The sequence below is a fragment of the Ambystoma mexicanum genome, chromosome 9 (assembly GCF_040938575.1).
Source record: "Ambystoma mexicanum isolate Mex_15411 chromosome 9, UKY_AmexF1_1, whole genome shotgun sequence".
In the NCBI taxonomy this organism is placed as follows: domain Eukaryota; kingdom Metazoa; phylum Chordata; class Amphibia; order Caudata; family Ambystomatidae; genus Ambystoma; species Ambystoma mexicanum.
In genome coordinates, this window is record NC_090931.1 from 155468541 (window position 1) to 155493383 (window position 24843).

The following is a 24843-nucleotide window of genomic DNA, read 5'->3' on the forward strand; positions in this document are numbered from 1 at the left end:
GGTTTCCCCAAACGGATGGCAAGAAGGCGCTGTAATCTGTTGAGCGTGGATGGTCCTTGGAGCCTGCAAGAAGCAATAGAGAACTCGGAGATTATGCAAACCTCTATGGCCAAAATTCGTAAGGCTGATGACATGGGTCGAAGACAGAGGAGGACCCTTACAAATAGTTCCACTGGAAAACCCGAAACTGTGCTTCAGAAAAAATGGCACAAGGAAAATGGGAGAGAATCAAAATTGCGGATGAATCTTTGAAGCCCCAGGAATGACACAAGGGACCGCAGTTATAATGGACCATTACTGGGCGTGTGGACCTAAGGCATATATAAGACTACCGAAAAACTGGGGAAGCATATGCACACTAGTGAACGTCCACGTTCCCGCACTAGTGATCCCAAAAAGTGACTTGAGTATTGACAATTTCCCGAAAGCAGATGCTCATCTAAGGAAGAGGAGATCTGCAGAACTGGTATCCCGGATGAAGAGAGAATTACTTTTCTGCCAAATCAGAATAAGCATTCCATGCAATCCCATAGGAACACAGGCTGTTTAACCTCATCTCAACAGTATTCACAACACTACTCTTGCCACACATCCAAATCGGAGTGAATGCTAAATGGTTGCAGATAACCAGATGGGAGTTCTTGCAGACCATCAACACCACCATAAAAGGATTTAACGTGATCAAAGAAGAATTGAGAGCAATCCGATTGATGACACTCCAGAACAGATATGTACTTGACATGATCACAGCAATGGATGGAGGTGATTGCGCAAAAAATCGGAGAATCATGTTGCACATTTATACCTTTGCATGACAAAGAAAATGGAACGTTAACAGAAGCCATAGGTATGCTGACAAACTTAAAAAAACAGATTGATGAAACCGACGAAGTGGATGATGACAGCTGGTTTGGAGTACTATTCTCATGGGCCCCACAATGGATGGCAGACATAAGTTTCTGGGAGCCCTGCTATTGACGATACTACTAGGATTTTGTGTCATCAAGATAATCATCACACAGTGCCAGAAAACAGTGAAGAAAGCCATTTGGATGAAAATCATGGTCGATGTCGAACCAGGATGGAAGCCCAGAGACCCGACGGATGAAGAAATAAGATACTTTGTGAGAGCCAGTGAATTTGTGCCAGAAGGAACAAAATTCACGTATCCCAGGAAACGAAGGAAGTATGAAGGGAAATGGATCTATTGCAGCCCAAATGGACAATGCCAGCTAATGACCTGGAGCAAGGACAAGCATGTAAAAACAGCAGAAAGTTTGAAAGGTGTGATAAAGATATGGACTCCAAAGATACGAACTTTCACACCATCTTGTACAAACCCTGAAGATGACGAAAAGGACACAGAACCACCAAAGGAGACGAATCCAAAAGGAGGAGGCAGAAGTGGTCAAACCAACCAGAGGGGGGAGTGTAGAGGAGGTCCCAGGCATGGCCTGCACCCCTGCCCCCCATTTTGAGGTACCAGGAACATACTCGCCAAAATACGTGTTGTACGAGGAGCAATTGAACCAACAGAGCTATATTGGGCCAATGCGGTGCCCATCAGAAGAGCAATGCTGGTTGAAGTGCCTATAACCAGACAACCATTGGCAGCTTAGTACCCTTTGAGGCAACCGTACCAGCAGCTGGCCCTAAGTGAAAACTACCTACAGGCCGTCCCCGAAGAGACCCAAAGAGCCCTAATGGAAGGTAAATGGTGACGACAGTAAGAACCTGGACAGTCGTACAGATGCACATAAAACAACATGTGAAAAGGAAAACGACATGTGAAAAGGACAACATGAACATAAACAATCGAAAGATGATACACAAGGACGAAATGTAAAGAATAATGATGCGATAGACGTATAAGATACAACGTTGCAGCACAAAGAATGTAACCAGGATCGAATCGTGCAACTGACAATGCATGTAAATAGGCATGGAACGCAAGGAGCTAAGTAAACGGTACTGCTTGCAATGCTTAGTAGAAACTTAGAGCGGCAAGCGCCAATCATATCTACCTAAATGAAGCACACTATACAAGTGCGACTCCATTTTGTAAAGCAGAATTAAACCCATGTTGCAAAGGACTAACAAGGCCAAGATTCATATTCCACCCAAAGCCAAAGGAAAGCGTGGAATCGAAACTCAGTAAGAAGTAGCTCATGCCTGGGAACTCGAGATCAACCTAAGGAAGGGAGGAGAGCAGCAACCTCGGAGAATCGAAACTTCAGAGCATACCAGCCAGCCAGTGGAGGTCGAGATAAGGAGGCCCCAGGCAGGTGGCGAGGCCAAGTAAGAATCAAACACATGAAAAGTAGGAAAATGAAGTAGATTCACAGTGAACAGACACGTGACCAGCCAAGGGCAACCAAGTACCAACGTCTGATGTCACCCAGGATGCCATAACTTTTCCTGATAAGCAGCTACAGTTTCGAGACCATCCTCAGCCAACTAATTGACACATAGCCCTAAAGGTACTGATTGATGGAAGGGAGGCAGGGTGAATCTTGGGGCATCCTGCATCTGGGTGTCCATTCTGCATGCTGCTAATTAAAGTGGAGATTTATGCCTAGGGGTGTAACCCACCCAATCACAATGGACCAAATAATCTAGGGTCCTATAGCTTGTAGAACCAATAAGACATTGTAGTGATGTCTAGCACAAGTGATGTAGTGGGATGGGCATAGACGCCCACCCGATAATAGTTATCCAATCTGCATACTCTGTTACCATATACAGATATAGCACCTATACTGAAGTTGCCTTTCCGACCAGTTTTACACGTCAAATGATGTTGAATTTTGCCTATAAGAATTGCTGTTTGAATGGAGAAGTTGGAAGTTGAAGCGAGACAGGCGATCGCATCACTGCCGATACCCATTTGTTTCCTGTTTTTTGTACTGGTCATTAAACAGACTTCCATTTGCCAAACTATTGAGTTGTCCTTATTGAATTGTGTTGGAGTAATTGAATCCTGCACCCCATCCTCCCCAAGGTGCAGCTATCTTGTCTTACAGGTACTTGAGGGTGAGCTCTGACCTATGGGCCCGTCAGAGGACGCTCCGCCCTCCTGTACACAAGCACCTCCATCTTGTCCCCATTCAACTGAAACCAATTCTCTTGTGGTGCCGAACAGGGCTCAAACTCCACTGTATTTACACATATGTTGCTGTATCCATGCGTGACACAGCATCCTATATGTGAACAGTAACGGAGGCAGCTTCTGGTGCAATAGAGGCGTGGATAATGGGGAGCTCTGGGCACCGGCCACCCCCATAAACCCTGGCTCTGCCACTGTGTGTGTGAATTGAGTTTTCAGTTCAAGTGAAAGGAGTGGCCATTTTTACAGCGTGTGCCGTGTATTCCTTAAATATAGGCCATCCTTAAGGCCACATTAATGAGTGTTTGGGATGGAACTATATTTAAGGACATAGAGTGCCGATAAGCCTCTGCTCCCAGTTGGCAGGCCAGCGTGCCTGGCATCCTCTCCCCTTCCACAGAGCCAACTTGGCCCTACAGTCTGCCAATAAATGCAGTGGGATTAAAGGGAGTATTAACCGATGTTTTAAAGCTCTGAGAAGCGGGGGAATACGGGAAAAAGCACTACCTCAACCCCCCCCCCCTCCCCACACACACCATCAAACTATTCTAAAGGGCTAAGGAGGACTCTTTCCTAACAGTTTGGTGTCAAAAGTTGTAAAACTGAATATTTTTGGATTTTCTGAATAGAATATTCGCCCGAGAGGTTTACGTCTAACCCTATAACACCCCCCACCGCCCCCACAGGAGTACAATCCTAAAAACGAATAGGTGCTTCTTTTTCTAAAAGCCGATATAAGCCATAGGAGCCTTCCGTCCAAATCCTTAATTCAAGCAAGCGTTGACAGTTCAAATCGGATCTCTCAACAGAAATCTCGCGGGGGCGCTATTGTTCAAGATTAAAGACACGCTTCCCATTATCCCTTTCAATTCTGTACTTGCAAGCAGGCCACGCTGTCGAGAGGGTTTAGTGCAGATAGAAATATCGTTATAATAAAAAGGAGTGGGCCTAATGCGTTTGCTCACGACAGGGTTCCATAGAAATCCGTGGACATCTCCCACCAAGAGCCGCAACCTCAGTGTGTCCCTGCAAGTTTACGAGAGCCTCCGAGACTAGGGATATCGCTTCTTCCATCACGATGCAGGCTCGCGCCAACTCTTGAAGTGAAAGCTAAAAAGACGCCAAGCGCGACACAGTGCCCATTGTCGACCACCCTACTAATAGGTTTAGTAAATCACTCTTCGTCACCAGAGGGGTACCATATGCCAGTCCTGGGTTTCGCTTCTAGGCCATATTATTCAATTGAGGCAATGCAAGACTACATCTCCCAGAATGCAAGAGGTGGATAAGTAGATCCTAGGACTGGAGCACATTTCACCTCGTGGCATAGAGTCTTCCATTAACCTCATCTTCCGATTGCCAACTTACACTACACACATCAGTCAGCTATTCTTTAGCGAAATGCCCGCTTGTGCACCCTCTACCGCCTCCAGCACCACGTAAACTATACTTCCTTGGCATGACCTCACAACAACAGCCCAGTCACAGTGCAGGATTAAACCCGGTCTAGGCCACTAGGCACGTGAAATTTTGGGGGGGGCGCCCCTCACAAATCACTTTAACTCGGGCGCCGCCGACATGGGTCTACAAAAGAGGGACAATGAACAATACTTACGCTTTGCTAAAGAAAATGAAAGAATTAAGTCTCAGCCAAAATTGAGTAAAAGTGCCTGAAACAGATTTGTTCTGTTAAATCAGATAGTGAAGTTAATCAAACTTCATTATAATTCAGGGTATCTAACTAAGAGTAACAGACGTCAGGTATAGGCTGTGTTCCGAAGATTACTCGCGTGTATTCTTCTAGGTTCTGGAGTCAGCTGGCACTCTCATGACACAGTAACTCATAGAAATCTTTGTTTCTGGAGGTTTCTTGTGGGCGCGCAGCGATCTAGTGGAACATTAGTAGCACGTCAGCCACTGGATGGCGATGGACCATCACTACTGCACATTACACGGACACAGTTCGCACCAGATTTTTTTTACAAAGTGACAATTGCCAGAAGATGAGCTTGTAAGAGAGAATTATGTGAAAATGAGGTCTCTGATTTATGTACTTTAAGTTGTTGATGGGTACTTTAATACAGCATTTGCTCTATAGAGTCTTTAATGTAAAGGTTACATTTGTTCCTATCTTTTGGAAATAATTTAAGAAAGCTTCATTTGATTTTCTTTCAAGATCAAATCAATATTCTTGTGATTCATTGTTGCGGGGCCCGAAAAGGAGTGGGGCCCATAGGCCGGTGCCTACTCTGGCCATTTGGCAATCCGGGACCGCACGCACATGCTCTGCTCCCTACTGCCTGCCCCAATCGTAGCTCAAAGGGAAGAGCACCTCTCCTAATGCCTGCCCCAATTGGAGCTCGAGGGGCAGAGCACCTCTCCCACTGTCCGCTCCAATCGGAGCTCAAGGGGCAGAGTTAGGTAGGAATGTACTGTGCACAATAACGCGCCAAGCTCGCCGCTGGCAGCACATGGACCGTGCACCCCAACACAACCCCCTTGGATGAATCTTACCGGCACGTGAAAAAGAATGGTACTTGTACTCTGCATGCACCAATATGCCAGGTTCTCATCTCGTACAGCCCTCCTACCACATGACCCAATGTCAAGAGGACATTTTTAAACCCCAGGAGACAAAGCCAACAAGCAGGGATTAAAGTGGGCCAGGGCTAGGTGGGGCTGAGCCCGGCAGTCCCCAAAACAGTCCCTGAGCCAGTGAGCTGCCAGGACTCCATCAAGAGCCTGTGAGCATGCACGGGTGACTCACAGCTTTGAAAGAAATGCATGCTGGGAAGGCCTCTGCCTGTTGGGGCAGGACAGCCAGCACTTGACTCCCAAAAGCCAATTTTCTCCAAAGGAGTATGCGACTCGTAGTTTGATGCACTTAACTGTTAGAGCGTCATCATGAATCAAATAAGCAGACATTCTTTATTGCATTATGTGTTTGGAAGGGTTGCAACTGCAATCACTTTCATAGATATACGTCATAAAAATGTGTGTTCGTTACTATGTTGCAGAAGCCTTGTGATTTATGCAAAGCACCAAGCAGCTTACATTGATGCCAGATTTCCGATTCCCCTTTCGCGCACAATGGTGCGGGACAAGCTGCAGACATTACCAGTGGTGGACTGGCCTATAGGCAACTCTGGAGATTTCCCGGTGGGCCTCTGAACCCTGAGCATCTTGTGTTATTTCCAAATGTTCTCATAGGAAAAGCATTGGGCTTGCTGAAAATGTGTCACTTGGGGCCACTTCGCAAATTTTTTCCAGGTCCTCTTTTGGTCCCCAGTAATTATTTCCAGGGCCTCTTAGTTCCCAGTCCACCCCTGGACATTACATTGGAGACTGCAGCCACAGCATCAAAAACGAAGGTCATGTGTGGCACAGCGGATGCACTAAGCCCAAATTTAAAGCATATAGTATAGTGACCAGGAAACCCACTGAGGTGTCGAGAAGCTCAGTCAGCATTACAGATTGGACTTGAATTTGGGGCACAATCTAAGGCTGTTTTTTCCCCCCTGGGGTCGGCCCATTGCAGTGAAATGTTAGACAAAATGTTTTTTAGCCATGCTGCCTTTTGGTTCACAGCGACTTGAATAGTCGCTGGTTAAGGTCCCCACTTGATGTCATCTCTGCTTGTTTCAGGCTGAAAGGAGTACTCTTAGGAGGTAGATGGTAACGCCATCCATAGCTACTGCACTTCCCCCGGCCCAATACTGCATAGGTAGGAAGCACTAACCACTAAGGCAACCGTACCGCCAATATCTCAGGCAGGAGAAGGACACGATCTAAGCTAAAGATGGCAAAAATACATGAGCAGACCATGTAACACCACATGTGCATGCATTGGACACAAAGCAAATGTGCACTCAACATTAAGAACGCAAACACTAGGTAGTATATGCATTTATACATGAAGAATATTAACAGGGCAGCCATAAAGTCAAAGAATACCAACATAAGCAATGTATAAGCTGAATACAGCATGAACGACACGCAAATATAGCTCACTAACATAGAAACACAACAGTAATGGGCACCATCTATCCCGAAATGGTAGCTGCAACACACATAAGTAAATAAAAAGGCTTCAAGACTTAATGAGAATTTAAAGTGATGAAGTAACACACATACAGATCCGTGCAGAGCTCAGACAGTAACTAGCAAGCCAAGCTGAGGTTACCATGAAAAAGGGAGGATACGAACGTCGTGGTAGAAGCACAAGATAATGATTCCCCAAGACGCAAGCCATATATTCTTGGATTAATTAAAAGAACAGCCAGTCTTTGTAAGCCAGATGCAGGACAAGAAGCCAAGAGACTCCATGAAGGTTAACCCAAGAGTGTCCCCAGTGGTAAAAGGAACCATAACATTCACATTAATGTTTGCTAAAATCCCAATAAATGCAGGGTGAAAGAATTACAAATGCGTCTCATCACACGTGACCCATAATTGAAGAACACTGGGTGTTCATTAGTCACGAACACAGATAGGACACCTGTATCACTTGCTCACGCATATTTCCAGACAAAAGGAACCAAACCAGGTCAAAGACAAAGAAATCAAGCTGGCTCATGGCCTGGGAATAAGGGATGGCATTTTCTTTCATTGAAGGGAAACCAGCGCATGCACCTCTCCCCTACTCGTGTCTGGCCCATTTCTTGACAACCTGTCAGTTGTCCAGGTTTGGTCAGTAGAAAGCCAACCAATCAAAAACCCCAATGTTAGGCCACCCAGTAAGTAGTATGGCAATCAAGTCTATTGTAGAGAGGTGGTCTTTCACATTATCAATTTAGAGGTGGTCTCGGGAGGAGCCATCAGATTGTTATTACCCAACCAAAGTTTAACCCCTATAGAATGGACATGTCAATCCCCTAAACCAATCCCCATAACATGTAGGTTTTGTTAGCCAAGATTACTGTAGGATGTCAGTTATGACAAATGGTGAGTATAAAAACGGTTGTTTTTGATTTAATGCCTGTATGCCGTCCCCTGCTTTATGGGCTTTGCCGTTCACTTTGTCCATTTCCATCATTGAGTCTTGTTTGATCTGGCTCCAGAACCTGTGGGTAATTTTGGTACTTTCCAGACCGTCTTAACACTACAGCTTCCTTTTTTTTGACCGGGTTGTCAGATTCTGCATGAATGTCTGTGTACTCTGGTTGCACACTGGGGTTAGTTGGTCTGGCAATGCATGCTGGTCTGGCTAGTTCTATAAGGACATGGAGAATTCGGCCCAGGAATGATGGTGCATGGCATTGGGTGATCGAAAGTGGTACCAGTCATTACATTCAAGGGGTTCAGGGACTGGAGCCCTCCAAACGGTTCTACCCTGCCCAGTCATTCACCCAGTTAGGCCGGTTACCACAGGCTGGGAGGGAACCCAGACCACCTCCTCCCTGCCCAAACAAGGTCAAGCCCCTGACCGTCACTTTCCATTCCCGCTTTGCAAACAAATGCAAACAGAACATGCATTTCTGTTTGCATACAACATGGCATTGTCCTGTGGTGCATTGAAGGCTTAAACAATAAAAAAACAAAATTAAGAGAGCACTAAAGTGAAGAAAGCAAAAATCACCAATTTAGCCAGCAACAGATAACGAATCATGCTTTTGAAAAGGCATCATTCACTAATCTCTCCAGAACGTAGACACACTCCAACCAAATGGATTCTCCTATAGCAGAGCTTTCCGCGTATTTCCTTGTTGCGATTCATGTAGCGGCTTAATGGCACAAGGGCCCCTGTATCTCCAAGAGCTCTGGCAGATGGTTAAAGCTTTTCTAGCCAGTAGAACCCCTAGGTTTACGACTAACTGACTGGAGGAATGCAAGTCCCCACAGCACACACTTGCATTCTTTGCATAATGGATGGTTTGGGTGTTGGGACTAGCTGGTTTTAGTGTGGGGGTATGCGGGCGGTGAGTGGTCTGAATCACCCAGGTGAATACCTATAGGCTGTGCACAAAAACAAGTGAAATGCCACCAACGTAGCAGAGTGTTCCCTACTCACACAGGAACTGAGGAGCCTAAACAAAACAAAGGATGCTCCTGCTGGGCAAAGTTAACTCTTCCTTCCAAATGAATATATAGCGGAATACATCTAATGCATTTCTTTCTAAGCATCAAAACACAAGGTGAACACATTCAAACACAAAGCAGATCATCTGGTGACATTTTCAATCTTATCACAGGTCTGTTAATTACAACATCATTTTCATTGCTTTGTCAATCAATTGGCGCGATGTAGAAGACAACATACTGGACTAGTGTCAGTAACCCAACCGCTCCCATTGGTGCTAAAAGGGTGAAGTGAGAGAGCGCTATAACCAATGGCATCTCAAGGGTAACCGTGAGTGTGAAACGTTGAAATATAATGGCGTCACAGAATAGTTTTATGGAGTCGCCTTCATCAGGGCCAAAAATGCCCTGGTGGTGAAAGACAAAAAGGGAAATAATCACTCATAATAGAAATGAAAAATCTAAATAAATTAAGGGATACCCGTTTAAAAAAGGTATTAGGTCTGAAACTCACCTAAGACTTAGTAGGGGAATTTTGAATAAATAGAAATCCTCTAATACAAATGAAATCCAAGCACTGTAAACGTACTAATGTTCATCACACGTGGCCTTTATTTTTATGTTAACCCAACATGTGTGGTTTTGGAACATGCAGTGTACAAGGCCGAAAAAGGCAACAAGGCTTTGTCATGGAACCCGGGGGAAATTGCACACACCTGCAGTCGGCATGCTGTCAATCTGACAGGGGTGCAGCCTGTGGCAAGGGGTTGTGTAGCCTCATCTCGCAGAAGTCTAGACCACCTGGGTTGCAGGGCAGAACAGAGAGGTTAATAGGGATCTTACAGCTGGAGGAGTGTCAGCAATGGAAATGGGGGCAGGGGAGGGGCCAGTGGGATGCCACGTTGAGTTGGAACATATTGTAAGGGTGTTTTTCAGCAGATTGAAAAAAGGAGAGCACGCAACGTCCGAGTGTTCTCTTACAAAGCTCCACACACATACCTACTTTATGGCATAGGTCATAGCGCTGTTTGGGCACCAGATTTATTGTGGAAGGCCAAGTCAGGGGTCTGGAACCTGTGGCCATCCAGAGGTCCAGGACGGCAACCCCCATTATCCTACTTTCGCTTCAGTGGTTTGGTTATGGCTGATGGGAGTTCTAGTCCAAGCATCTGGAAACACTATGGTCAAGTACGGAATTGGATTCCATTTCCTGGTCATCATTCAGTGCAGCACTGGCCAATGGGTCGGCTCTTGCCTGCCTCCGCCACAAGCCCACAGGTCCGCTGAGGGTCAAAGACGCCTCAGTGCTCAAATCTGCTCTGTGCGAGCACTCGCAGAGCAGAATACATTACAGAGCGCCCAGCTTTGCTGAGGGTACACATGGGCAGTTGGGGGCTCAGTGAAATTTGCCAGCAAGGATTCTGGTATTTGTAGACGCATGGTGAAGATAGGTGGGGGCGGGGAGAATAGTCACAGTTGTACACGCTTGGCTTACCATATTTCTCGTTTTGTTTATAAAAGTTGGCTTGAAGTGTACACAAACCATAGTAAGGTAGGCACGCAAATCTATAAATCCTTAAATATATTTGTTTGTGTACCCTACTATGGTTTGTGTACTTTTCAGGCCATTTTTTTATGAAGCAGAGCATTGTTGAAGGCCAAACAGTGGGGTGAGGATGAAATTGCAATTGAGTCGTGAATATTTGCTTAGGATGTGGCAAGAGTTCGCAATCCAGGATACTAGAGCCATTATTTTCCCGGATTATGGCTCTTACGCTGCTTTTCAGGGCACAAGGAAAGGACACATGTGGGTGGACAGTGTCACTTTTTTCCAGAGGGCAGACAGCACCTCTTGCATGTTTTTGAGGCCGGCAATCTTGCTCAAGTGTTTGGCTACCAGGATTGTTCCCAGGTTGCACGTTGCCAGTGTTGACACTTACCCACAAGACCACACTAAATTGTCATCAAAGCACATGCCTCACATTTGGATATTTTGTTTTCCAGGGAATATTGCATTATATAGATTGCTGGGTTTAAAAGGTGAGCACCTTTCTTGCCAGTTTAGGCACTGAAAAGAAGCAGCATGAAATCGCACCATTTTAAACTGATTATTTTGAACATTTCCTTTGAGCGCAGCTCAACTGCCAGCTTCGTTCCCCTCTGAACTCTGCCTCCTTGGAACCCCACCCCTCCTCCAAAATCCCCACACCAATCCCCTTTAAATGTTTTCCATTTCCGCCACTGATTCAGTGCAAGCTAGCTTGATTTGTCTGGCAAATGTTAACCCACTGCTAGAGAATGCCTCTGTTCAGCGAAGGCGGTATAAAAAAAAAAAAAAAAGTCAAACAAAATATACGGTTTTTTAATTGACCCTTTATATCACACTTAATGCCAGACTGCTCTAGCTTATAAAGCGCTAGACGGAGGATAAAACTATTAGCACGTGGCAAGCAGCCGGTCATGTGCTCATTACCTACAGAGGGCTGCCATCCCCTCTTCCAAGGGGTTGTACCAAATATAGTTTGTGCTGTGGAGTTACTGTATAGATCAAAGAGGGGCGGCAGTATCGCTTTAGGGTCTTTAAGCAGCCGGACCCTACAAGGCCTCCCTGGAGCATTGCAATCTACTCTTCAGGGTTTCCTTGCAGTCCAGTGATTGGCCTTTCAGATGATCCATCAGGTCCAGCAAGTTGGTCTGTAGTGGTACGGTGGAACCAGCAACATTCTCTATAAGGCAACTCTTAAGACCAGGAGCCTGCTCAGTCAGGGTCCCTTGAAGCCCAGTGACCAACCCAAGAAGCCTCTATGGAAGGGAGCGACCAGCTCCATGCGTCCTCGCTGGAGCCCAGTGCCCATTGATCTTTGGTTTTGGAGTCCAGTGGTCCATGATCCCACTCGTGGCGCGAGGTCAATGTGTAGGAGGTCCTTCTGGCACCCAGTGACCCCAAGATACCCTGGGCGACAGGCTAGCTGTATCTGGTAAGTTTAGTCCGAGCATTGCACAGCTTTGTGGCACCCTGTACCAGAATGTGCAGGTGTACTTAAAGGAGAGGGATTCTTTTCATTGGTCTAAATGGTTTGCAGTGTATGTTAGTTCTGCACCACCTACTATAGAAATGCATTTCATGTTCTCCTTCCTACAATTGAGTAGGTCATTAGAACACGTCACAGGGTCCTTTGAAATTCCAGGGGCAGTGCTGCAAAGTGCATAGTTGCCCAACACCCTTTGTCTCATGGAGTGAGACGAGGTGCAGAAGTCGGCTGCACTTTCAATTAACAAATGGGCTTCACCACAATGCAGTAGTGCGTTAGCCCATCTTTTCCCTACAACATCTTCCAAGGCTGGGATCTGCATCCTTTGGCTCTGCAGATGTTTTGGACTACAACTCCCGTCAGCCCTAGCTAGCATGGACAGAGATGAAAGACCATGGAAGTCGGAAACATCAGGAGAGCTGCAGGTTTCAGATCCCTGTTCAAAGCAGTGGATGGATCAGAAGGCGGATGGTGTAGCTGTTCTGGGCTTGCATATGTTAGCCTCAGCTGCGCCACCTATGGTGAGACGGTCCTTGACACCCTGCTCTTTGATAGTGCACTGTCTCCCCCCCCACCCCCCCCCCACTCCCCCAAACCACCCAAGTGCAATTCTGCAAGTAAGAGACAGGATTGTGTTTGCACAAAAAGAGAAAAGCATTGCAAAGAACTGCCCTGAAACTGGGTGTCCTCGCCCAATCCCATTACCTTGCTGTCCAGGTTGTGACAACATGAACGGAGGGGCCGATTGGAGGTGACTGGGGACCAGCACGAGCTGCTGAAGAGAATGAAGTGACGACATATCCTGCGAGACAAAGAACACAAATGAATACACCACAATCATTTAGAACACTCCACAACTCACAGCAAGAACGCTCCACAACTCACAGTGACACACAGAATCCACACACAGGCACTAGCGCATGGTTTCACAGAGATACCCAGATGTACCACGTATTAGTCAATTTGTTCTCCAGACCCCCCCCCCCCCTACCCACATCACCCTGACAAAGCCACACCAAGGCACAGCGGCCCCCATTGGACTTCCGTTTTTGATGCCATTGTTCTTTTATAAAGTACCTGTTGTCCTAGCATAGTGTGAACTGTTCTACCAACTACTCTTCCTTTCATTGTCCAGGGAACGGCCATTGCTTTTGGATCCCAACCCTGGGGGTGGACAAGCGACAGGGGGGGGTGGTGAAATCACCCGAGTAGAGGGTCACGGGGGATTGGGAGGAGAATGCCTGAAGGCCAGATATGGTATTTCCCGCAGTCCTCAAGATGCCCTAACCCACTCTCCCTCAGCCATTGTAGGGTGTTTACAATGACACATCTCCCCCTCCCCAATTTTGACGAACACAGAGATGAGGAGGAGACTGCAGAAATCCACCAAGATAACCCATAGGAATAACATGGGGAAAGAGGGCAACAGACTGCAGAAGGAGCCAAGATTGCCCCACTAAAAGGGCGAGGCAGAGTCAGACTCCACTCGACAACCTGGTTCATTATAAAAGGTGCAGTCATGTACAGAGGTGTGAGCGAGCTGGGGTAGCACAGTGCAAACGAGAAGCTTGGAGCTGCAAGGAGAATCCGAAGCAGAGAGATGTGCTGGAATGCTGGTCCAGTGTGCAGAGAGGGCTGCAGCATATTGGAGGAGCTGCCTCCTACGAGCCAGAGGAAGGCAGTGGGGAGCCTGCTGGCAAGGTCCGTGTGAGTGCTCGTTCCATTGGGCCGTGTGATGGGCCTATGGGTGTCAGAAACCCTGCTCTCGACCCACCTCACCCCGGGGAAACCGCTTGACAGCGCTGCGCTACCCGGTGAGTTTCAATTGAGAGAGTAACTCGGGAGCGTGTGGGTGGCTGGAGGGGGGGAAAAGAAAGTCAGATTGATGAAAACGGCAGAAAACAGTGTAAAAGACAAGTTGCGCGGGAGCGGAAAGGACAGAAAGCAAGCCAATTTGAAAGCAGGCAAGTAGCCCAAAAATAAAGTCAGAAGTGGACAGAAAATAAAACTGGGGCAAGTTGCCCGATAAGAGCCAAATTGCTTTATATTAAAGTATAAAAAGTAAAGTGGAAAGAAAGGAAAGTGCCAGAGTACGGGAGTGAGTTACGAGAGAGCACGTGGCTCAGAAGTGAAAGAAACAGAAAGGTGCAGATGCACAAAGTAGTAAGAAGGTGCAAGGGGCACGAAACAGGAAAAGGAGAAACAACGTGCATAATAAGGCAAAGAGAACGAAAGCCAAGAAAGTGTGTACGGAAAAGGCTTGAAAGATACCAAGCAAGTGAGACACCAAGAGAGGGAGAAACAGGGTCAGAGTGGTCGTGCCAAGGAAAACCCAAGAGCCTGGCGTTTTTCTGGTCCTACCCCAAGAAAGGCGGTGTATGAAATGGAACGGTTAAGCAGAAAATCCAATATGTTTTTTTTGCTATGAATTGAAAAGAAAGCAAAGTGCATCCTGAGGGAAAGTGTTTGAATTGAAATGGGCCTGAATTTGGGGAAGGAACCCCCAAGTGGCCTGAACAATTTGAAGACTTAGCGTTTTTGTTGTTCTGCAAAAAGGTTTGAAGCGTGGGCAAGGGAACTCCAAGAGGCCTACTGAAGGAACTGCGTTATAAACTTTCATGGTGTTTTTTGGAACTTGACTAAACTGAAGTTTGGCAAAGGGAACTTGAGGACTTTGATAACTGCAAGAGGAAGGTCTTATGAACAGCCCTATTGATTGAACTCATGTGTGCAACATTGAGCAAGCAGCACCTGGAACCAACACTGGTTCTGCTTTTTGTTGAACCACTATTATTTTTGGACAGACTCCCCCATCACATTTTTGTATAGAGCCAGGGCAAGCATAGGTTTAGGCACAGACAGGCTGTTCGACAAAGAACGCCATTAGAAATATCATTTGAGGGAATTATCCCTTTAGTTAGGGCGAGTTGAGCATTGCACCAAGCCAAGAGTTTTGTAAACGTTTTAGAACAAACCCTTTCAAGTCTGTGCCTCTCTTCATACCATGCCTGTCTCCCAATAGCTTTCAGGGTGCTTTACTCACCAAGAAGCCCCCTTGATCGGTGTGCTCAACAAATCCAATCCAGCAGCGCACAGCTGATCTGAAGTAAAATCCGTTCCCATCCACACACGCTACATAGATTAGCGAACGATTCAGTGATTGGTTGCATTTACATACAGCGCTAACACAAAACTGAACAGACTCTAGACGCAACAGGCGTGAATCTATGTATCCATCCATAAAATTATATGCAGATGCTTTTTGCATAGTGGAACTCGCTGACTCTCAGAGGCACTGCATAAACTGTAGTATACGCTCTAAGATCCTGCCGCACCGAACCCATTGTGTCATATAGAAAAACACACACACGCCATATATATTACAAGTTGCTTATCTCATAGGAAGAGCACTTTTTGGGCGGCTTATAACTTTGCTCCCCCTGGACGAATCCTTACCAAACTTTGCAAAACTAAGTATATGGCCCACTGTGAATTTGTTTGCAAAGTTTGGTGAGGTTTGGTCCAGGGGGGCAAAGTTATAGTGGGGGGGTCTCAAAATGTCTTTTCCCCATGGACTGAATGGAAAAAATAAATACATAAATAAATAAATAAAAAAAAAAAAAAAAAAACTTTGCTCACACCTACAGCCCAAACCGCTGGACGGATTTTCACCAGATTTGCAGCAGGAGCAGCAGCTTGGTCCGGAAAGCGTGCTTTTGTAAATTTGGTGAAAATCTGTCCAGTAGTTTTTTTTTTTTAAACATGACCAAAAGTAGGTCTAAAAAAATTTGTGATCTCCATGTCCCGGTTAGCTCCGCGGACAGGGTACCGATTGGTTAATCGGCTTGAGTCATGTCTGTGGACATGCAATGTGTTCGCTGATTGGATGGTGAAGAGTGTGAAGTGCGTCAGATTTTTGGAAATGCCTGCCATCTTAGATTCGCGGACAGCGGATGGTGACCTCAGACACCGCGGTAAAAACATATTCAAAAACAGCATTGCACTTGTCAAACTTATCAAAAAATCTCTGGGGAGCTGAGGGGTGCTGAGGATGGGATATGGCTGCAAAAAGCAAAAAAAGGGTGGTTTTTGCCACGAAAGTCCGCGAAAATTTCCGATGTTTGCGAACAGTCCTGAAAAGTCCAGACACCTCAGCATTACAGGGTTGGGGAAATGCAGTTCTTGGATGGCTTATAACTTTGACACCACTTAATGGAACTGCAAGAAATATTGCATGTACATTTATGACCTAATTCCGAGTGAGATTGGAAAGTTTGGTGGGATTCTGTCATGAGGGGGAAAAATTAGAGGGAGGGCAAAATAATGTAAAGACTTATAAATGAGGTGCCATTTAACAAAGGTTTGCAAAACGATTATAGATCTAGATATAAATGTTTTCGTAAACGTCTGAATGGATTTTGTCAAGTGGGTGCTAGGTTATACGATGATTGTATGTGCATACATTTGACCCTTTTGAAAAAAGAAAACCTGGTTGGATTTCCAGCAAACTTACATAGGGAGCATTGGCAAGGACCTACAAGCATGGTTTTGCAAATGTGCCAGTGTTTTATTTTTTGACAAGTGTCATAATGTAGCTACAAATAATAGCGGTATACCTTTAGTGACTGAGGGGTAGCCCTTGGCAATGGGCAGTGGCCAGATTGTCCGGATCAAGACCTTATTCCATGACCCGGAAAATCTGGCTACTGGCCATGGCGACAAGGGACAAAACATAGGATTAAAGTGGCCATGTCAACCTGGGACTGGGTTTGTGGTAAGGTTATTCGAAAGTAGGATAGATTAGAAAGGGAAGAAAAATGTGCTCATGGTAATATGGTCATAGGGTTCTCTTTTTGCCTTCTGCAGGCTGTCGTGGAAAGTGAAGTCTCATACCGGTGTAGGAAGAAAAATCCTCTTGTTTAGCACCCCAGGTTCCCGCTTTGGGAACATAGGGAGCTAATGGCCTTCATCCCCCATTTCAGGGGCTGGAATGGGGGGATAACGGTCCAGAGACCTCATTATCCACCCTCGCTTGGGCTGATAACTTGGGCTGCTGGGCCGGTATCCACCAGTCCATCCCTGGAACGGGGGATGGACGCCACAATATTGCCATTAGCATAACACAAAACTCCATGTACTTTACTGAGAAATATAAAGTAGATGGAGTCTATGTTTTTTTGAGTTCTTTTTTTTTAACTGTGAAAGGGGGTTCCTAAAGGAACATTTCTTTTGTTGTTTTTAGATGCATTTATTTGGCAGGAGAGCTGAGAACGAAAGGTGGGGAGGGAAATGAGGGAAGAACCACCAGCCACTAATATGGAGGGGTCGCTGGAAAATGGGGAAATGTTGCACGTCTTATTTCTAAGGTGGGGGGCAGTGTTTCTCATGCTCCTTGATTATAGCAGTGGTGGTGGCTCTTGGGGAGGAGGGATGGCATTAGCTGATGCCATTTTAAGATAAATAGCAGTTTTGCTAAAAGTATGTACTGTGTACTAGATTGTTAATGGATAATGAGTAGGAATAGGTGTTGGAGCTATGCAAGGGAAATTTTGAAGTTGAAAGTTCCTAGATCAGTAGAAAATGCAGCTCCGAACTGTCCGCAAAGCAGAGATCTTATCGTGAAGTGCGGACGGGTTCTCGGACACGTCATCATGCTGCACGCCAGTGTATGGTCATGTGGCACTGTCCAGAAGGTCCGCTATGAAGTCAGATGTTCGTAGACGTCTACGGATGCAAAACTAGTTGCAAAAAGGGTATAGAAGTGTTAAAAACTATTCTAGAAGGTGGGACACTTTGTAAATGGGACACAAATATTGCTATATTGGATAAGTGACATTAGTAAATTGTAGGAAAATAGCATGCACTGGTAAAAATCCATGAAATTCACTGAAAAAACATTGTTAAAAAAAAAGGGACATTATGGTTACTTTGCACTAATAAAAACCTATGAAATTCACTGAAAGAAAAAAAAAAAAAACACAGCCTACTTCTGTGGGACACAAACTCCCACCAGCACCCTTGCACCCACACACACCTTGACAGTAAATTAGCTTGTAGGCAAGCTGTTCCACTCACATAGAAGATCTATGCAAATCCCACTTGCCTTCCCAATAATAGACACATGCATTTGCATACCCACACAAAAAACATCTGACAGAGCTAGAACGTGCAAACCTTAACACATCTATTCGATTGTATGCCTTAAAGGCATACACAAAAAAAACCACATCACAAGGCTCACAAGCTTAGTGGTCCTACAAGCACCACAAGTCTCACACTCCGGGCCAATTTAGATGTCTGTGTGACATTTCAAGGAGGAAGAACACTTTTCCTGAAAGCACCATGTTCTGTGGAAGAAAGAATGTGGCATAGGACTCTATTTAATGATCCCGATGTATGGCCCAACAACGGCACTAATCACTCGGAGCAGACATTGAGGGGACACACCATGCAGAGCCCCACTTTTTTTTGGAATGCATAAGGAGTTAAAATACGGCCCCTGTGAGGTGTAATTGACATACTGCACAGTTTTTCCATGCATTATCTAATCATGTCACAGATGCAGCACGTTCTTTTGAATCAGTAAAGTGGCATACTTTAGAAATGCTTGCAGTGACACTGGTACATGCATACGCAGTCCACACAGCGAAAGATTTTAGCAGATTTTGCAGGTGGAAAGCTTGGCAACTCCACTATAATCCTTCCACTCACTTCAGAATGTGGTGCTGGAAACTGGAGGGGAGAATGTCAGCTTTACACCCTACTTTCACCAGAACTCAGAATCAGGCCCTCGGCTTTAGTAGATTCATCAAAAGTCACAAAAGCCATTGGAAGCCCGTCCTTCCACATGCGGTCGATACTCCTGCATCTTCCATGATGCTCTCAAGGCAGCCATTACCAACTGGTTAAAATGTCCATAGTCCACACAGTTACGGTGATTGCAACATAATACAATTTTATGAATGAATATTATATACACCGATGCCAAAAAGGGTATTCAGCTTTCTTATGTAGGAAACTAGAATTGCTTAATCAACCCACCCCATCATCAATTACCCACCCAAAAACAACCTACAAAATTTGCAATGGTATAAACCAATTTCCTTATGCGCAGTTCATCCTCCTTGAGAACATTAAACCAGTCACAGTCAAGGCTTAAAATTATAATACCAATTCATAACATTTTATAGATAAACTATAGATCCCTAGGAGGTCCCAGCAGCGCCACATGTGCACATAGAAGGTGCGACAATATTCCGTGTTAAGGGTCAGAATACATTTTGACCGCACCCTCAATAAAAGTTCACAATTACAAGCCCTCACATTATGGGCAGTCACTGTAACAATAGAGGAACCCTTTGAGGGTACCTTTAACTTATTTTCTTCATCCCAACATTCATGGTTGAGGGCAAAAAGACCAACTGCCCTCAATGATGGAATGTCTTCATTTTCTAGCCAAAGAGTAGTGGCAGACCTCCATTTCATTTTTTTCCAAAGGTTTTGTATAAAGTATATGACATTTGGAGATTTTCAACATCAGGATATCTTCTGGTTGAGGATTAAATATCTGAACAGCAGTGAAAACCCCTCCAGTGTCTTGGCAGGATCTTAAATACAACGATTAGACTGGATTGGCAGAAGTTGGTCATGGAGAACTATTGCCTTTCCACCACAAACCTCTCATAACAATTCATCCCTTTTCACACCTTTGGCTTTGGATAGGGTCCTAGCCAAGGTCACTATTGACAGTCACTAGCACGAAGTCTTGTGCACATCTGTGCCGATCCGAGCTCAGAATTCTGGTCAAGACTACCCTCTTTCGCCCACCAAGCAATTTTCCATATGGAATTCCCCATTTTAATGGGAGAGGGAAATGTTTTTGTCATGCAAAATCGAATTGCATGTGGTTTTAAGTAAAATAGAAGTTTTCACCTCGTTATCGAATATATCAAAATTTAAATCCAGGTATTAAATCCAGGTAGCCCATCACTTCCAAATCTTAAACTCACACCATTAGATTTGAAACATTCAACATACTTTTTAGGTCATACACATTGCATGATCACAAAAATATATTATCGTTCCACTTCTCTCCAATGCCTTAAAGATTCAGGGTCTTTGCTACCCGAATCCTACCATCGGGTTGCATAGGAGGGGCAAACCTTGTGCCTATTGCAGTGTCTTGGAGCCGTAGGTCATAGTTAGCATCATGCAAGAAAAAAAAAAAAAAAAAAAAGATGGCGGCCCACATCCAAAGGCAGGTCTGTATAGTTTTGTGTAGGAAACAACATATTTTAGTATCCGATAACCATCACGCCCTTAATGAGGAGCAAATATCCGATGTTACGACCAACACATCTTTCTCCCATAGTATTCACTGTATATGGGAGGGGACTTTGGAATCTCAGAAAAGTAGGGCGTGATATCACATTTTGGAGAAGAAATTGAACGGCAGATATTTTGACATTTCTTCACAGAGGGATACAAGGGATGAAAGAAGAGGCATTCCCAGTCGCCTCGTTATGTCCTTACGTATTTTAGGCAACAGAGGAATTTACACTCAACTTAATTTAGTAGACCATACTTTTGCAGTTATCTTGTACCTGTATAATCTTAGAATTAGAGGCAAACACCATGATCTGATCTAGCAGATGTACAGCACTTCAATGCAAAATGATGCATTGGCAGTCACAGGTGTATAGAGTACAGACAAGGAAATGCAGACCACAGGGTGAGATTCAGGCCAGGCCTGGGTTCCCCAACAAGATATAAATCGCAATAATTGGAACAGCGCTTTAAATTAACCCTGAAGCATACACAGAAAATAATGTCACACACACTCTTCAGCATGCCGGCGAGCTCACCCCTTGCATCTGGCCCGCCGCCATCATCTGAGCCTGGGGCAGTTGGCATGGCCGCTGGGGAGGTCCGGGCTGCACAGCCTCCCCCAGATCTTCCTTTTTAATCTATACAAAAACAGAACAGTGTCAAATAAGTTAAGCATCAGTCCAGTGCAGAGAAGCAGGTAAGTGCTCGAAGGTATATAGATCGTCGTGGGATCTTGCTGAAGAAGGGTCCACTATACTCGAAGCATGAAACATGAACCCACTGCCAAGCTCCATGCAGGTCAATGAGCATTTACGTGCACCTAAAGGCACCATTGTGTGCATGCGCTGAATGTACGTTTCCATCAGTGTAAGATGATTGGCCGAGTTTAGGTCTGACAAGATGCCATTAAAGGTTCAAACGTCTTCTTAAAATGGATGGCAAGTATCCAATGTCCCCATGTTATTGAAGTGGGTGGTTTCTCCAATTATGAGTAGAGATTCTCCAAATGCCACCCGACCCAATGAAACGGAAACCATCCAAGGGGTCTTACAATTTTAGTTGGGTACTTCAACGGCAGCCACCCTCCTCTGCAGAATGGGCAAGACTGGCTTGTTTGCATTCATCTATTTTTCAAAACCACATCTGGCCACTTAGAGGCCTCAGTTGTAGAGCTTTATGAAATATGTGGGTCAAAATTAAAACTGATTAAAAAGGCAATTTCCCCAAAAAATTATTTGTGTTCCTTTAACTGCTGCAGCCATAGAACAGAAAAATGTAATATCAAGCATAAGCAGCAGGGATCATATGAGGGACCCATGTCGTGACCGTCTTGAATCAAGACAACTAACTTCCCAAACAGTGCATAGGCCAGGTGAACTCTGATCTTAAGGTTAGTCATACTGGTGGAATAAAAATGTCTTACCCAGGTATGCCTTCAGACACTATTTATAAGCACTATGTGTGTCCTTCAATGAAGTCCTGTTAAAACAAGCATTGGCAAAGCCGACCATTTTCACTTGTGTATACGTACGAGTTATTTTCCACAAACTGCTAGTAGATGCTGTGAGGGGTCAGACATGAGAGGCGGGCACTAAAGTGGTAATATTCTCAACATCAGCCATTTTACTGACAGAAAGGGGTTTGAATAAAAGTCCAACTTCCCTATCCTAAAGCAAATGTCCCTTCCTATGGACACAAGGTCAGCCTGTTTTAGTTTCAAACTAAATCTGACCCGCACACTAACATTGACAAGCCAAAAGTGCAAGGTAAAAGTTTCCCCATCTCAACTCAACAAAAATGTTTAAGACCTCAAACATAGAACTTAATCAAAACAATCCTCGTCTCCAGGGGTCGTTTCCCTACCCCAGAATCATTTCAGGAATATGGTTCAAAATGTTCTGTTAAAGGTAATGCAAATGCCTTTCATCTAATACTTTTGGGAGGATGGCAAAACAAAGGTCTCTTCCACAACTCTGGATGGAATATAGCAAAGATAAAGTCTCTCCTCGTTTTTTTCAGGATGCCCAAAGCGTGCGTTTTTTCCACAACACTGGTTGGAATATGGCGAAGGAGAGTCTTTCCTAATTTTCAGAATGGTTAAACACATGTCTTTTCTCCAATATCGGTTGAGGTATGGTGAAAGGCAAGTCTTTTCTAATTTGCTGGTTGACAGAATTTTTTTTTTTTTTTTTAAACTATTTCGATTGCATGTGGGTTACAGGAATACATTGACATTTACAGTCAAATAATCACATCACAGTACACTTCCTATCGTCATAAGCACTTCCCATCTAATCGTGGCCGCTCTTGATACATAACAGTTTCCGCCCGATCTCCCAACATTCAGATACAGCGGCCAAGCCATACTTTATTGCATTTCCATGTAGTTCTGCAAAGGACCCCATGTGTCTTTTGGTCTGCACGAGGTTGGGACTCTGCTCACGTATCCCTCTTCCCTTTCATGCACAAAGGTAATTTCTCTAAGCCATTCTAGCATTATCAGTGCCCGCTTCGCTTTCCATTTTAGTAAAACTGTTTTTGCTATAATACATCCCATATTGAATAGTCGTCAGATCTTAACATTAACTTTCCCAACTTCACCGAATAGGTATCTAAGAGGTAGCATGGTTAGGGGGGGCGGGGGGTGTCAGTTATTTGATGCAGCTCTGCAGCCACAAAACGCCAGAATTCCTGTATGCACGGACACTCCCAGAACATGTGCAATGTGTCTGCACCATCTGTCCCCCCTTTCGTACATTTAGCATCAGCATGAGGGGAAAACTTCGGTATCTTCTTCGGAGTATAGTGTAACCTATTCAATATTTTAAATTATATTAACCGTAACCTCGATTTCATAGAAACTTCTTTAGTGTGGAGGCGGAGTCTCTGCCATTTAGCATTAATCCATAGTGGTATTAGTGTCCTTTTCCCAATTTGCTTTAATCACAGTACATTTACCACTACCGTTCTGCACCATGCCATATAATCTAGACAAAAGCCCCTTACAACTGTCCCCATGCACAATCAGTTCTATGTATTCATTGGTTATCGGTTCTTGGGGCGAACAACGAACGGCCACTTGGACTTAAAGGCTGCGCGCATGCGGTAATATTGCAGAATCCTAACCGCCCCCCCCTCCCCCCACCCCTTCACAGCTTTGTTTGGAAGTCTCCGATATTGACAAATCTGCCATCCGGTTACTAGTCTCCCAATTTAATTTCTTTCCCAGGGTCCTATATTGTCTGTATCGAAGGATGGAGCGAGCCCAGGGCTGTTCCACAATGGTAAACTGAGACAATACAATGCTGTTATATCCAATCATTTATATATACACGGTTCATGCATTCATTGTGGTGCATACCAGGCCATATGGGCATGCGTCTATGTGTCGATCGTTTAGTATAACTGATCGAAGATCAGCCGGGGATGCTCTGTAGTATTGCAGTTGTGTGGTACCTTGATGTCTGGAATGTGCCAGTGACCGGCGTAGTGAGCTTGCGCTGCTAGATAATAAAGCTCGAAATCCAGGGTCGCGAGACCGCCCCGGTCATACGGTTCTGTAATAGATTCCCACTTCATGCGTGCCACACTGCCATCCCAAGTGAATTGTATTACTAATGGTCGTAGCTTTTTGAAGAACTTACGTCCCGGCCACAGAGGAATTGTGTTAAAGTACAAACGTTTGGGCGCCACCACCATTTTTAGAAGTGAAATTCTACCGTATATCGAGATTGGGTATTTAGTCCACAAGTTTAATTTAGTTTCTAATGTACTCCGATATTTCTTATGATTTTGTCCCAGCAACAGTTTGTGTGCGTGACATTATTACCCATAAATACTTCACTGTATCTGGAGCCCATCTTAATCCGTTGAGTTCAGCCGGCTCCTTCGTGGAATCTGTTAATGGGAACAGCTCAGACGTAGCGGTATTGGTTTTATAACCTGAGTGCAGTGTAAACACTTCAACTAGCACTGGTTTTATGTTTGTAGACAAGTTTCTAAGGTAGAGGAGGGTATCGTCCGCATAGTGAGATCACCTGTGCAGGACCAGATATACATATACCTCTGTGGCCATGGAGGGTCCTAATACGACATGCCAGCTGTTCAATGGTTAGAGCAAATAACAGGGGCGAGAATGGGCAGCCCTGTCACGTACCTCTCGCCAGTGTAAAGGGGGTTGAGTAGTCTTGGTTGGTATGCACGGAGGCTGTCGGGTTTGTATGTAGTAATTTCACAAATTTATGAATCAGTTTCCCAGTCCAAATCTGCTCACCACTCCGAACAGAACATTCCAAGAGATTGAATCGAATGCCATTTCGGCATCAAGAATAACAGCTGCAGCGGAGGCCTTCGGGTCAA

The 24843-nt window shown here is 45.0% G+C and overlaps 1 protein-coding gene across 3 annotated transcripts in view; it reads right to left on the reverse strand.

Annotated features, from left to right (window-relative positions):
- POU2F3 (POU class 2 homeobox 3) overlaps nucleotides 1-24843 on the reverse strand; it is a 316144-nt gene that overhangs the window by 56002 nt on the left and 235299 nt on the right. For all 3 annotated transcript variants that reach the window (XM_069614340.1, XM_069614342.1, XM_069614341.1), the window contains 2 exons: nucleotides 21021-21122; nucleotides 12862-12958 (listed from right to left, as the gene is read on the reverse strand). In XM_069614340.1, coding sequence (XP_069470441.1) covers nucleotides 12862-12958; nucleotides 21021-21122 — 199 coding nt within the window. The remainder of the gene's footprint in view (nucleotides 1-12861; nucleotides 12959-21020; nucleotides 21123-24843) is intronic.